General features: G+C 49.0%; 1 protein-coding gene across 4 annotated transcripts in view; it reads right to left on the bottom strand.

Annotated features, from left to right (window-relative positions):
• GABARAPL2 (GABA type A receptor associated protein like 2) overlaps positions 1-12577 on the bottom strand; it is a 37064-nt gene that overhangs the window by 24090 nt on the left and 397 nt on the right. For 2 of the 4 annotated variants that reach the window (XM_075918251.1, XM_075918252.1), the window contains exons 2-4: positions 12159-12214; positions 7679-7788; positions 3138-3310 (exon numbers count right to left, since the gene is read on the bottom strand). In XM_075918251.1, the coding sequence (XP_075774366.1) occupies positions 3138-3310; positions 7679-7788; positions 12159-12207 (332 nt within the window). In that variant the 5' untranslated portion in view covers positions 12208-12214. The remainder of the gene's footprint in view (positions 1-3137; positions 3311-7678; positions 7789-12158; positions 12215-12577) is intronic. The other 2 variants (XM_075918253.1, XM_075918254.1) reach the window with 1 other exon arrangement.

The raw sequence follows: 12577 nt of genomic DNA, 5'->3' as shown, positions 1-12577 counted from the left end.
AGGGCTTTGAGTGTTCATGTGAAAGCAAGTTTTGATTTGACCACATGATGAAGGCTTGAGATTAGTTTTATGCAGTTCCAGTATTTTGGAAATCCTATTCCAAAGAAAGGAAGGATGCACTTAGCATATGTGTGGTGTTAACCTTAGGGCATAATGAAGGAGTTGATGTACATAGAAGGCGGCAATGTTTCTACTGTGCCTTATTCACTACAACGTAAGGTGTGCAATGGTATCTATAGAAGTTATGCCTCATTCATTGTGCGGTAAAGGACATGCACTACATACCACTGTCCTAAGTGTGCATCTTGTACTTAACAGGCTGTTTCGGTGCTGTCTATCCAAATAGTTCCAGATGCTGTAACTTTGGGTTTAATGAGATTTTGTAGGAGGGGTGTGTGTGTTGAGTATTAAGTGATCTTTAAAATGGGGAAGAAAAAATCCTGACACCTCTTATGCTGCTTTATGGTGTATAATAGCTGGAGAGTTTTGTGTAAAACAAAAAACAAACAAAAACAGGTTTTATATCCTGTTTGTTGTTTACATTGGACAGTCACCTTTATCCCCCCGCAGATGGCCTGGGGAGACTGTAATAGCAGGAGATGAATAGCTGGGGGAGGGGGGGGGTTAATTTTCAGCAAAGCTGAGTGAATGAGGCTTACCCTCCTTGACAGCATTTCTTTGTTTTGAGGTAACACATTGATTCCTGAACGCCACATCCTAGCTATCTCAAGGAATGTGTTATGCTACAATGGGCAGAATTTACCTTGTTGATTTTAGTAGGAAGCAGAAAATAGGGAGGGTGAAATGGAGGACACATGAACACCTGGCATCTGGTTAGCATCAACCACTTCTGTAATTGTCTAAAAATCAAGGAATCAGTTGATGACAGCCAGTAACACTGTGGTGTCCAACACGCTAACACATGTGGCTATTTGGTGGGTTGACTGTGGCTAATTGGCTAGAACAATGTGGCTATTTGGTTGGACACCACCAGTAGCATATGCCAGTCTAATATAGCTCATGGTAGCTCTACCCTCCCTTCCAAGAGTTTCAAAATGGTGACACCCGGAAAAAGAAAGAAAAGAAGAATAGTTCAGGGAAAGAGGGAATGAAGAGGCACCGAGAGGAAGAGAGGATACACACAAAGGAGGAGAGAGGATGTGGGACCCTGGCATGGGGGGGGGGGGGATAGTGAATAAGGGGATGTGATGTGTGTACAGGCCCTGAGACCCCCTGCTAAAGGCCTTGTAGCTGTACCACAGCCCATCCCAGGAAAGAGCAGTAGAGGTGAGTCCTCCAGGCTGCAGAGAGAGACTGCAGGGAAGCAGTCATTCAGAGCCCAGCAGGCTCATATAAAAGGAGCTGCTAGACAGAACAGATCAGTTGCTGATTGGAGCAAGGACAGTGCTCCTGGCTGGCAGGATTGACTCAAGAAGGACTTCAACTCTGAGGTGAAGGTGCTGGGGCTATCACGGAGGGGGGGCACACGAGGCCCCGGGCATAAACAGGTATGTGTGTTGTAATGAGTCTTTTAAATAGAGGGGAATAGCAGAGTGGCACAGAGGAAGCATATAAGGACATGGAGGAATACAAGGACACTCCCCACCCAATATGTGAAATGAGCTTGACCTACAGAAGCAAGAAGTGTGTGACCCCTATGTAACCTTGTGTGACCCCATGCAACCTTGTTTTTTGTTAACATTTGGCAAAAACATGCCTTTGTTACAGATTCAACACTCCTTTCACAGATGAATTAGATGGACAGGTTACATCTCACATTTGAGAGAGACACCCAAAGAGGCGATACTGCAATAAAAGGATGATCAGATTAGAGACACAAGCAGGGAAGGTCAGGGGAGGGAGGGCTGGGAGAGAAGAGGGCCAGCCTCTCCCCAGCTACCTGGCACCACTGGCTCTGGCAGTTCTGCAGGCTCCTTGGCCCCACACATTCTCGCAACCTGCTTGCTGTGGGCTCTATGGCTGATTATTCTGCTCCATAGTGATTCATACATACCGGGGCAGATTTAAGGGTATTCCAGGAATCCTGACTAGGAATGTTAAATTGCGAGTAACTGACTACAGGAGGCCCCTGAGAAGCGACTTCCTGAGTTCTGACACCCCGCACTGTAACCATTTTTGTAAGTGCAGAAGGGGCTGAAAACCCCCGACTTACGTCCTCGGCCCGCGTTTACGACAGGCACAGCGCGCCTATCCTAAAGGAGGGTTCGAGTTACAACGCTCCTGAATTGCAGTGCTTCCCCAGGAACGGATCGCGTTGCAAGTCGGGGGTCTCCTGTAACTGTATAGTCAAGGGGGTGCCTCTGCCTTTGAAGTGTAGCAACAGCCCAGTCTGTTGCTGTGCTTCAAGGGCGAAAGCACTGCGCAGAGCCCGGGGTCAGCTGGGGCTCCTCTGCTGACCCGGGCTCTAGGTGGTGCTGCCGCTTTGAAATGCTATGGAGAGCCTGGTGTCAGGCTCCTCATGTAGCCCGGATCAACAGGGGGACCCAGGCTCCATGCAGTGCTGTCACTTTGAAGTACTCCCACCTCATCCCCCCATTTGCTTATAGGATAGTTGACTAGTCTTTCACATCCCTGATCCTGACTGATACTCACTTTTGAGCATTTAGTCATGCAACCTCAGTACTCCCAATGGAACTTTGTTAGTATCATGCTTGGTGCTGCAGACTAACAGTAAGCACAGGACTCGTCCCAAGAAAATTGAAATCTAAGAGGATTTTAGTGACCCTCTCCCCAGGATACTAAAATAAATCCTGAACTATTGCTGAAGTGCTGCCCATTTTGTTAAACACCATCTATACTTCAGATTCCTACATGGCATCTGAATAGCCTTCCTCACCAGCCTTCCCTGATGCATGTCATAAATGAGATACTTTACAATCATCTTTTCTTCCAGCTTAACTCTTACAAATTAGAAAGTGTTTTAAAGTATTTTGCCAGCATTTAAATGAGAAAAATGAGAGCAATGATATTAAAACAGCAAACCATTCTTTCTTTACTTCCTCAGTAAGCAGCTCCTCAGTATATCATGTTGAGGGGTTAACACTAATATCACAGGTCTCTTGTGCTTATGTATCCTTAATGAAATGCATACAAATTCCAGTCTAATGGCTTCTCACCTGGACTGTGGGACCGTCTTGTCTACAAAGAGGAATATTGCTTTCTCAGATGGCAGCTGAATCCTCTTCCTGATGATCCACATGAACTGGGCCACAGTGATGTCAGATGGAACCAGATATTTCCTCTTATCAATGTCAACAATCTGAGAGCCTGAGACCTTTTCCACAATGACCTATCGAAGCATAGACACAAAGATGAGGCTTTTCTGAGCAGATCTAGACAGGTTATTCTCTCTTGCTAGGACAGGCTTACAATGCTATGGCAGGGAGATGGCAAATAGAGCGGATTCATTTCACCTTCTGGATTCATCCACTATAGACAGCTCAAAAAGCCCTGCTCAATGTGTAGCAGCAGTCAAAGGAGAAAACAAAATGTTTGTGCATAAGTAGTGCCCTACCAAATTCACAATCCATTTTGGTCAATTTCATGGTCATAGGATTAAAAAATTTGTGCATTTCATGATTTCAGGTATTTACATTTGAAATTTCACAGTGGTGGTGGTGTAAGGATCTAGACCCAAAAAGAAACTGTGGGGGCAGGGTTTGCAAAGTTATTGTAAGGGGAGGTTGCAGTATTCCAACCTTTCCATGCAGCTGCTGGCGGCAGTACTGTCTTCAGAGCTGAAGAGCAGTTGCTTATGGCTGTGAAGGCTCTGAAGGCAGAACTTGCTGCCAGCAAAAGCACAGAGGGATGGCATGGTATGATATTGCTACTCTTACATCTGTGCTGCTTCTGCAGAGCAAGGCCCTCAGTCAGCAGCCATCAACTTTCGCTGCCTTCAGAGCTAGGCAGTGACACAGAAGAAGATGGCATGATACTGCCACCCTTACTTCTGTGCTGCTGTTGACGGGGTGCTGCTTTCAGAGCTGTCAAGTATCAGAGGGGTAGCCATGTTAGTCTGAATCTGCAAAAGCGGTGAGGAGTCCTATGGCACCTTATAGACTAACTTATAGACCAATTAGTCTATAAGGTGCCACAGGACTCCTCACCGCTTTTTCAGAGCTGGGCACTCAGACACCCACTGCTGTTCTCTGGCTGTTCAGCTCTGAAGCCAGTACAGAAGTAAGGGTGGTAATGTTGAAACCTCCATACAATAACCTCATGACCCCTTTACCATTTCCTTTGGGATAAGGACCCTCATATTGAGGACTGCTGGTCTAACCCCATGAAATCTGTATAGCAAGTTACAGAAAGATACAAAATACAAGATTTCACAGGAGGAAGGTGATTTCAGTCAGTGACTGTTTCTCCTGAGCTGTGAATCTGGTAGGACCCTATGCATAAGGAATGGAAAGAAAATAATGCAATCAATATAACACTCCTACATAAAGCAGTGGGATGCCCTGCATATTACATTGTCTGTTTGCTTTCATTCAAAAAAAATCAAGCAAATACAGAGGAAGGTTTAAAATGGGTGACAAAAATGAAGGACTGTGGAAAGGAGACAACAAGAGGGGATGTGATACAGAGTGACTAGTGAATGGGCTAGAGCAGTGGCGCTCAGGCTTTCCAGACTACCACGCACCTTTTCAGGCATCTCAAAAATCTTGCATACCCCAAGTTTCATCTGACTAAACAACTACCTGTTTATAAAATCAGGCAAAAATATAAAGGGTCACAACATCCTCTTCGTGCAAACCTGCTGACTTTGTCTCCTTTCTGTCATGCAATTATGAAGTAAATCAATTGAACTGTAGATATTGTACTTCTCTTTCAGTGTACAGTATACACGAGTCACTGTCTGTACAGGTTGGACCTCCCTGGTCCAGCACTCTAGGGAACTGAGCCATCTTGGACCAGGGAAGGTCAAGGCTCACCCGCTGGCTGCCCTGCTGACAGCTCCTCTCACTGGGGCTCCCTGCCCTGCCACTGTGCCTCTAAAACGGGCTGGGTAAGGCTCCCAGTCCTGCTACCTGCCTGCTCCTCTGGGGGCTCCCAAGGGTACTCCAGCCAGGGCCGTCTGGCTGCCACCAGCCCAGCTACCTCCAGTAGTTCCTTGGGTTTTCCCATCTCTGGGCTGCCCAGCTGCTACAGCCTGGCCCCAATACCACCAAGGCTTTCCAGGGGTTCCCCAGCCACTGCCAGTCCTGCTGTCAAGGTCTCTCTGGCCACCTGACCCCACTGACACAGGGGGTTCCCTGGCTGGAGTGGAGGCTCCCTGATGCTGCCTGTCCCCACTGATGCCGAGGGTCATCTGCTGGGACTCCCTGGCTGCCTCCTTGCCCTGCTGCTGAGGTCCCCAAGCCAGAGTTCCTGAGCCCACTGCCTAGCCCCACTGCAATTTCCCAGTCAGGGCTGCCTGGCCATCCCAGCCCCACTGCTGCCAGGGGGCTCATAGGGTTTCCTGGCTGTCACCAGCCCTGGTGCCCGGGGTTTCTCTAACTGCCTGACCGCACTGACACTGGGATTCCCTAGCCAGGGTGGAGGCTCCCCGATGCTGGCCTCACTGACACCAGGGTTCCTCTGCCTAGCTGCTGCTGGCCCAGCCAAGACTCCACAAATACCACGTTCTCTCGGCTGGCTCCCACTCCTAGGGATCTTTGGTCCAGCAACATCCCAGCTAGACCAGAGAGTCCTGAATTTGGGAGGTTCAACTTGTCTGAAATTTTAGTCTGTGCTGACTTTGCTAGTGATTTTTTTCATGTAACTTGTTGTAAAACTAGGCAAATATACAGAGGAGTTATGTGCCCATGGGAAGATGTGTGTGTACACCTAGGGGTGTGCATACCACTGGGCTAGCAAAAGTAAAGCTCTTTTCCCCTATGGACAGGTCTTTCCATAATTGTCTATTCTGGGGTTTCTTGTACCTTGTGAAGCATGTGGCACTGGTCCCTGTCAGGGACCAGGACATGGGCCTAGACTAGGGGCTAGCAAGATATGGCCTGCAGGCTGGATCTGGCCCCCTCACTGGGACTCTCTAGCACACAGCAGCCAGCTACTTTGCAGTAGCCCCATGCCATTAAGCAGCTGGCTTCTCCTCGTGGCTCTCTGCTCCCACGGGAAGGGAAGGCTTCATATGCTGCCCCTGCTCCCCAGCAAAATCTCTCAGCTCCTATTGGCTGGAAGCCATATCCTGGTTTGGAGAAAGAGAGGAACCTGAGAACTCTGACCCTGAGAAAAAGGGCATGTAAAAAGAAACCCAGGGAAGCAGCAATAACACATTGAATTGAACAGTATGTGGCTGCTGTTTATAGTTACAGGCTTGAAAACTGAAGTAGTGGGTGGTCCTGGCTTCTCCCACTGGCAAAGTGAGGTGGGGTAAAGCCTAACTAACCCAACCCCCCAGATGGGTACAGAGCTCATTTAGAAACCTGAGGAGGACTGAATTCACAGGTGCTGGAGCTGAAGGCTCTTATGAGAACAGAGAAACTGTTCATTTGTTGGACTTCTAGCTATGCAACAAGAGGTTAATTTTGACTGAGACACCTGGCTGGAGGGATGAGCCACTGAAGATCCACCAAGCAAGGTTGACGACTTCTGGTGCCAGGAGTGGGACTATAGGACTGCCTCCAGCTGCAAGTAAGTTCTCAGATGTAACTGTCCCCCCCTCTGTGTATAGACAAATATGACGCAGAGACTTACCATTCTTAGAATTACTATTGCCCATCCATAGTCAGTGCTTCCACCCAAGCTAATGCCCAGCACCCATTCGCACAAATTAGCTACTTGCAGTTTTCAAAATACTCTAAAACCCATGCATAGCTAAATTACTTTCAAAACGGGGATGCTGCACCAGGGGCTGGGATATAATATGTGGTACAAACTTGGGATCATTTGTACAAAAGGGGTAAAGCCCCCATAATACAGAGCTACCCTCAAGATGTAATCTGCTGCAAAAGTCACATGCACAAGGAGATAGTCTTGAAAATATATATTTAGCAACAGGGACATGGGTAAATATTCACAGGAGCCACAGAACACCCACTGCGATGAGTGCAGCTGTTCACATGTCTCCTAGCTATGGTCAGGCTGTAGTCACCTCAGTGAGGATTCTCATTAAGCGTGAGACTTGAACCATCTTAACTTTAGTAAGGCTTCCGACACTACCTGACATTCTCATACACACGCTAGGGCAATGTTTCTTAAACTGTGTTCTGTGGCACACCAGTGTGCTGTGGAGAATAGCAGAGTTCAAAATGGCTGCCCTCAACAAAAAACCCTCGGTGTTCCTCATAAAAAAAATTGTTTGGTGTTCCTTGGTCTTAAGAAGTTTAAGAAACTCTGTGCTAGGGAAACGTGCTCTAAAATTACTCTGTTGGGTGCTCACCCGGTAGAAAGACTGTATTCAAATTTATCAATGCTTTTCTGTCCATCTGGGAGAGTATATCTAGTGGGATCACACAGAGGCCAGGCCTAATCAATATTTTCACTTATCCATTGGGTAATGGAGTGCAGAGTATGCTTAAAGTTCTAGATTACAAGACTCTTGGATGTGTTGCAAGCAATGTGGAGAACAGGATAAGAGTTCAAAATGGCTCAGCAACTCTGCCATTTGCACATTTGCTGTTTTTGTTTTTCCACTGTTCATTAACAGGCCTACCCTGCTGTTGGTTGTCCTCTTGTTTCTAATATATTTGTAGAATATTTTCATTATTGCAGAGTTAAGGTTGACAATCACTGCTTTGTACCCTTCCAGAATGTCAAATGTCCCTATAGAGAGACAAGGAGAGTGAAGGTAAAATCTTTTATTGGACTAACTTCTGTGGGTAAGAGAGCAGCTTTCTCATCAACAGAATTTGGTCTAATAAAATATATTCCCTCACCCACTTTCTAATACTGTATCTTGGGACCAGCACAGCTACAACTACACTGCATACAAATGTCCCTATAATGAGTTGTCTATGAACCAGGAAATAGAGGTGTGATGTACATACCTGTTTGATACTACAATCTTAACTCTGATCAATATCTAAACATACCCAACAGACACCATACCATACTGTGCCAGATAATATGGAGTGTGGTTGGAATGGAGCACAAGTACAGGCAGTCCCCGAGTTACGCGGATCTGACTTACGTCGGATCCGCAGTTACCAACGGGGATATTCTCACCCCGGAGGACTGGAGCGGCAGGACGCCTGGTCCCGCCGCCCGCCTCCTCCGGGGCAAGAAAAGCTGCTCTCCGTCTCCCTGGTCTGCTGGGGGAGCCAGCAGACCAGGGAGACAGGGAGCAAAGCGGCGGAGGACCCGGGCCAGACCCGCAGCGCTGATCTGGAAGCGCCGCGGGTCCGGCCCGGGTCCTCCGCGGCTTTGCTGATCTGGAAGCGGGTCCTCCGCCGCTTTGTTCAGCGTCTCCCTGGTCTGCAGACCAGGGAGACACTGAGCAAAGCAGCGGAGGACCCGGGCAAATGGCTTTTTCCAGGGGCCCACTAATACCAAACGCCAGTATGCAGAACCTACTTCTCAAAACATGAGGTTTTTTTCTTTTAAAAAACAATTACCTACTACACCTATGTGTCTATTTCATATTAAGTGTTTCGGGGGGCATCTGTGTTTTGTACAGCACCAAGTCAAAAAGTGCTAACTAATTTGTTTTAACTAATACTTAGCTCTTAAATAGTACTTTTCATCAGTTGATCTCAGGGCATTTTGCAAACGAGGTAATGCATCTGACGAAGTGGGTCTTTGCCCATGAAAACTTATGCTCCAATATATCTGTTAGTTTATGTCAGTGGTCTCCAAACTTTTTACACCGAAGATCACTTTTTAAATCTCAGAACAGGCAAAGATCTACCCTCCTCCCCTTCCTTGAAGCCCCGCCCTCTCTATTCTCCTCCTGTCCATCACTTGCTACCCCCAGCCCTTACTTACACACTCTGATACAGTTTATTTTTAAATTACGCGATATAGAAAATTAAAATCATGTGTTTATAGTTATGAAATAAATGGTCTGTTGTTTATTCATGCTATTTCAATCTAAAATGAAGCATTTATAATTATACATTTTGTGGGGACAGAGTTCTGCGGCTGGGGAGAGGGAACAGCGTGCTGGGAGGGCAGAAGACAGGGTTCTGCAGCAGGGTACAGGGTGCCAATGGGGACAGAGTTCAGGTAGTGGGGACGGGAATGAGGACAGTTCTGTAGCTGGGGACAGAGGAGTGGGGACAGAATTCGGGGAGTTGGGACGGGAATGAGGACAGAGTTCTGTAGCTGGGGACAGGGGAGTGGGGACAGAATTTGGGGAGTTGGGACGGGAATGGGGACAGAGTTCTGTAGCTGGGGACGGGAGTGGGGACAGAATTCGGGGAGTTGGGACGGGAATGGGGACAGAGTTCTGTAGCTGGGGACGAGAGTGGGAACAGAGCTCTGTAGCTGGGGACACGGGATTGGGGAGTGTGGACAGGGGGCGGGGTGCCAGTGGTAGCAGAGAGTCCCCTGCATCTGCCTCCTCCCAGGATACCCCCTTCCCCCTCCGAGGGAAGCCAGGACATGACACCTCCAGGCCCGACTCCTTCCCCCCCCCCGGCGGCGCAGGGAAATCCTGCATGTACCTGCCCCGGGGCCAACCCCCCCCTTCCCCCGGGACAGGGCCAAACCCCCACAGGATCCTGCCCCGGGAGCAACCCCCTCCCCCCACAGAGGGGCCAAACCCCCGCGGGCACCTGCCCCAGGGCCAAACCCCCCCTCCTGCGGCGAGGCCAGGCCCAGCCAACCCCGCCCCTCCTGCAGCGCAGACAAACCCCGGGGCCGACCTCTGCTCCCACATCACATGGAAACCCCTGCGCTCAACTCACCCCTCCGGCACCGGCGGCGCAGGGAAGCCGCCGCACTCCTCCTCCAGGGCCGATGCTCCCTCCTCCAGCACGCAACAGAGCTGTGGGAGGGGAGCAGCCCACGCACTTCCAGAACCCCCGGAAGTGACGCAGGCTTCAGAAAGGACTTCCGTCCACCCCGCGGCAAGCCTGCACTACACTAGAGGTAGGTAGTGGGGCTTCTTGGGGGTGGGGATGCCCGAACGCCTTGTGATCGACTGGTCGAGGCCTTGCGATCGACGGGTTGGTGACCACGGGTCTTGTTATACTACACTGCCTCCTTAATCAACAATAGGTCACTCTACTAGTACAGACAAGGCCTAAAAAAGATCAACCTCAGGCCTAGGAGAAATATTTGATATGCCAAGCATCTGCCCCAGAGGGTAAGTCAATATGTTTTGAGATTTAGGCCCCAACTCATGAAGCATTTGCTGAGAATGGAATGTGCTAATGCATTTTAGGACTGCTTCTCACTATCCTTGGTTTCAAGTTGTCTCATATCAACACTGATGTCCCTATTCCTCTCCCAGAGTTGGTTACTAGAAGCAGGTCTGAATAGAACTCTAGCTATCTTTAGTCAAAGAGACATTGTCTGGGAGAGGGGTAATCATCCAGATGCGATGTTGTGTGTGGGCAGGGTCTGCACACTGGCAGGCAGCTGGATTGGGAAGGGATAGGTTCAGTTCATCAAGAAGTAGGCAGCGTGGGGACAGGCAAGAATAGGATCAGCATGCACTTGTGGAAATTAAGGTGTCTGTCAGAATGGAGTTGGGATGTTGCTTAATGGAACAGAGTTAGCAAGAGGAGTGGAATAACAAGATAAGGCCTTAGGTTTGCTCCACGGGCTGGCTGATGGAGTTCATTCATGCACTGGCTGGTCAGGGTGGGGGAGTGTGGTACACAGACAGGGGTGCAACGGTTTGCTCACAGGTACGTGGCAAGGTGTTGTTCATTGGGATATGGCATGAATGGCGGTACATGATCTCAAAGGGGAGGGAAAGTCATCTACTACTAACTGGTCACATGGGCAGCTGTGAAGAAAGGGCCATCCAACCAAATCCTGTCAGATTGGCTGCATGCATAGGGAACTCATCAAGATATGACCATGTCATAGAGTTTTAAGTCCGGAATGGACCAACAGATCATCTAGTCTGATCTCCCGTAGGTCATAAGCAACCAGTACCCATACAACCCAAGAACTGAGATTAAATCTTAGTATACAGCCCATAGGATAGCAGAGTACTATGTGCTACAGGCAGACAACAGAAAGGACCAAATGCAGTAGTGCCCAACACCCTTGCAATGGCAGGGAAAGGATTGGACAGAGAAATGGATCTGGCATAATATTTCATCCACCAGGTTAAAGTCAGGGCATAGGAGCATGCACAGAGGGTGAATCAGAGGGAAGCGACCTATCTAGAGACCAGGCATGAAGGAAGCAGTCACTAGAATGTGGTTAGATGAGGGCTGCTGCCATGAGATCACTTGTTGGGATCATAAAGCTGTCCAGAAGCTATGATCTGGGAAGTCAGGGGGTGGTAGTTATTTACCAAAAACTGGGGGGGCAGATGACTGAAGAATTGTGTTAACAGCAAGAACAAGAAGCATATGCTTCATTGGGCCAGTGGTTTTCAAACTATGGTGATGACCCAGTACTAGGTTATGGAATGTCAGGTGCTGGGTCTCATTGTTGCAGGCGGATCAGGTGATCAGTGGGGGTGCTAAGGCAGGCTATCTGCCTGTCCTGGCACCGCTGACTGTGTTGTGCTACAGAAGTGAATGGCAACAGGCCCAGCTCCTAAGTGGGGGGGAGGGGAAGAGGGTACAGGGCTCTGCACACTATCCCTGCTCTGAGCACTAGCTCCACACTCCTACACTGGGTACCTGCTTCTGGAATGCAGCATGGTCTGAGGTGCCAGGAGAAGCAAGAAGCCTGATTTCGCATCCCCGCTGCACCTCTGACCAGGACTGCTCCATCCCTGACACACCCAATGCTACAGCCCCCTCCTTCACGCCAAAGCTCTCCTCCTCGGCCCCACCCTGGAGCCTACACTCTAGTTAGATTATACTGGGTTGCAGCATCAAACATTTTCTTCAACTAAGTCATAAGAAAAAAAGTTTGAAAAGCTCTGCATTAGGCTACTGGGCAGAATGTCAACAAAGAGAGTGGACAGCAAGGAGGAGAGGAAGTACTTACCAGCTCAGCTGGACAGAGCAACAAGGGGTGGGGAAGAAAGTGGCATTACAGGGTTGACATGGGTTACTCACCGGCACACGGTCTGGGTATTTGGCTCGGATTTTTGCAGACTCTATGCATCTGTGCTCTGTGAACAAAACATTTAATTAGAAAACGACTGGGGCAGACCTAGAAGGAATAGGAGGGATGAAGGAGATTAGATAACTCAGGAGAATTTCCCCATTTTCTCTGCCCTGACAATTGCTTTCATACGTCCTGATCCTACGTAATTGACTTTAAGGTAACAGAATTTTTTCAGGTGGAAACGCAGCACTGGTGACCCCAGGCCATATTGCTAACAGTCAGCAGGGGGAGGGAGACAAGGCCAGTACCCACTGCGTGTGGCAGTGGTAGAAGCTGGCCGGGAATCACTGGGGGGGGGGGGGAAGGGAAGAGCAATGCCTGCTGCCTGGGGGGCTGGCCGAGTATCACTGCGCGGGGGGGAGGGGCT

This window comes from Pelodiscus sinensis, unplaced genomic scaffold (assembly GCF_049634645.1).
Source record: "Pelodiscus sinensis isolate JC-2024 unplaced genomic scaffold, ASM4963464v1 ctg64, whole genome shotgun sequence".
In the NCBI taxonomy this organism is placed as follows: Eukaryota; Metazoa; Chordata; order Testudines; family Trionychidae; genus Pelodiscus; species Pelodiscus sinensis.
Note: the sequence above shows the minus strand (reverse complement) of the source record. Positions and strands in the feature narration are given on the sequence as shown.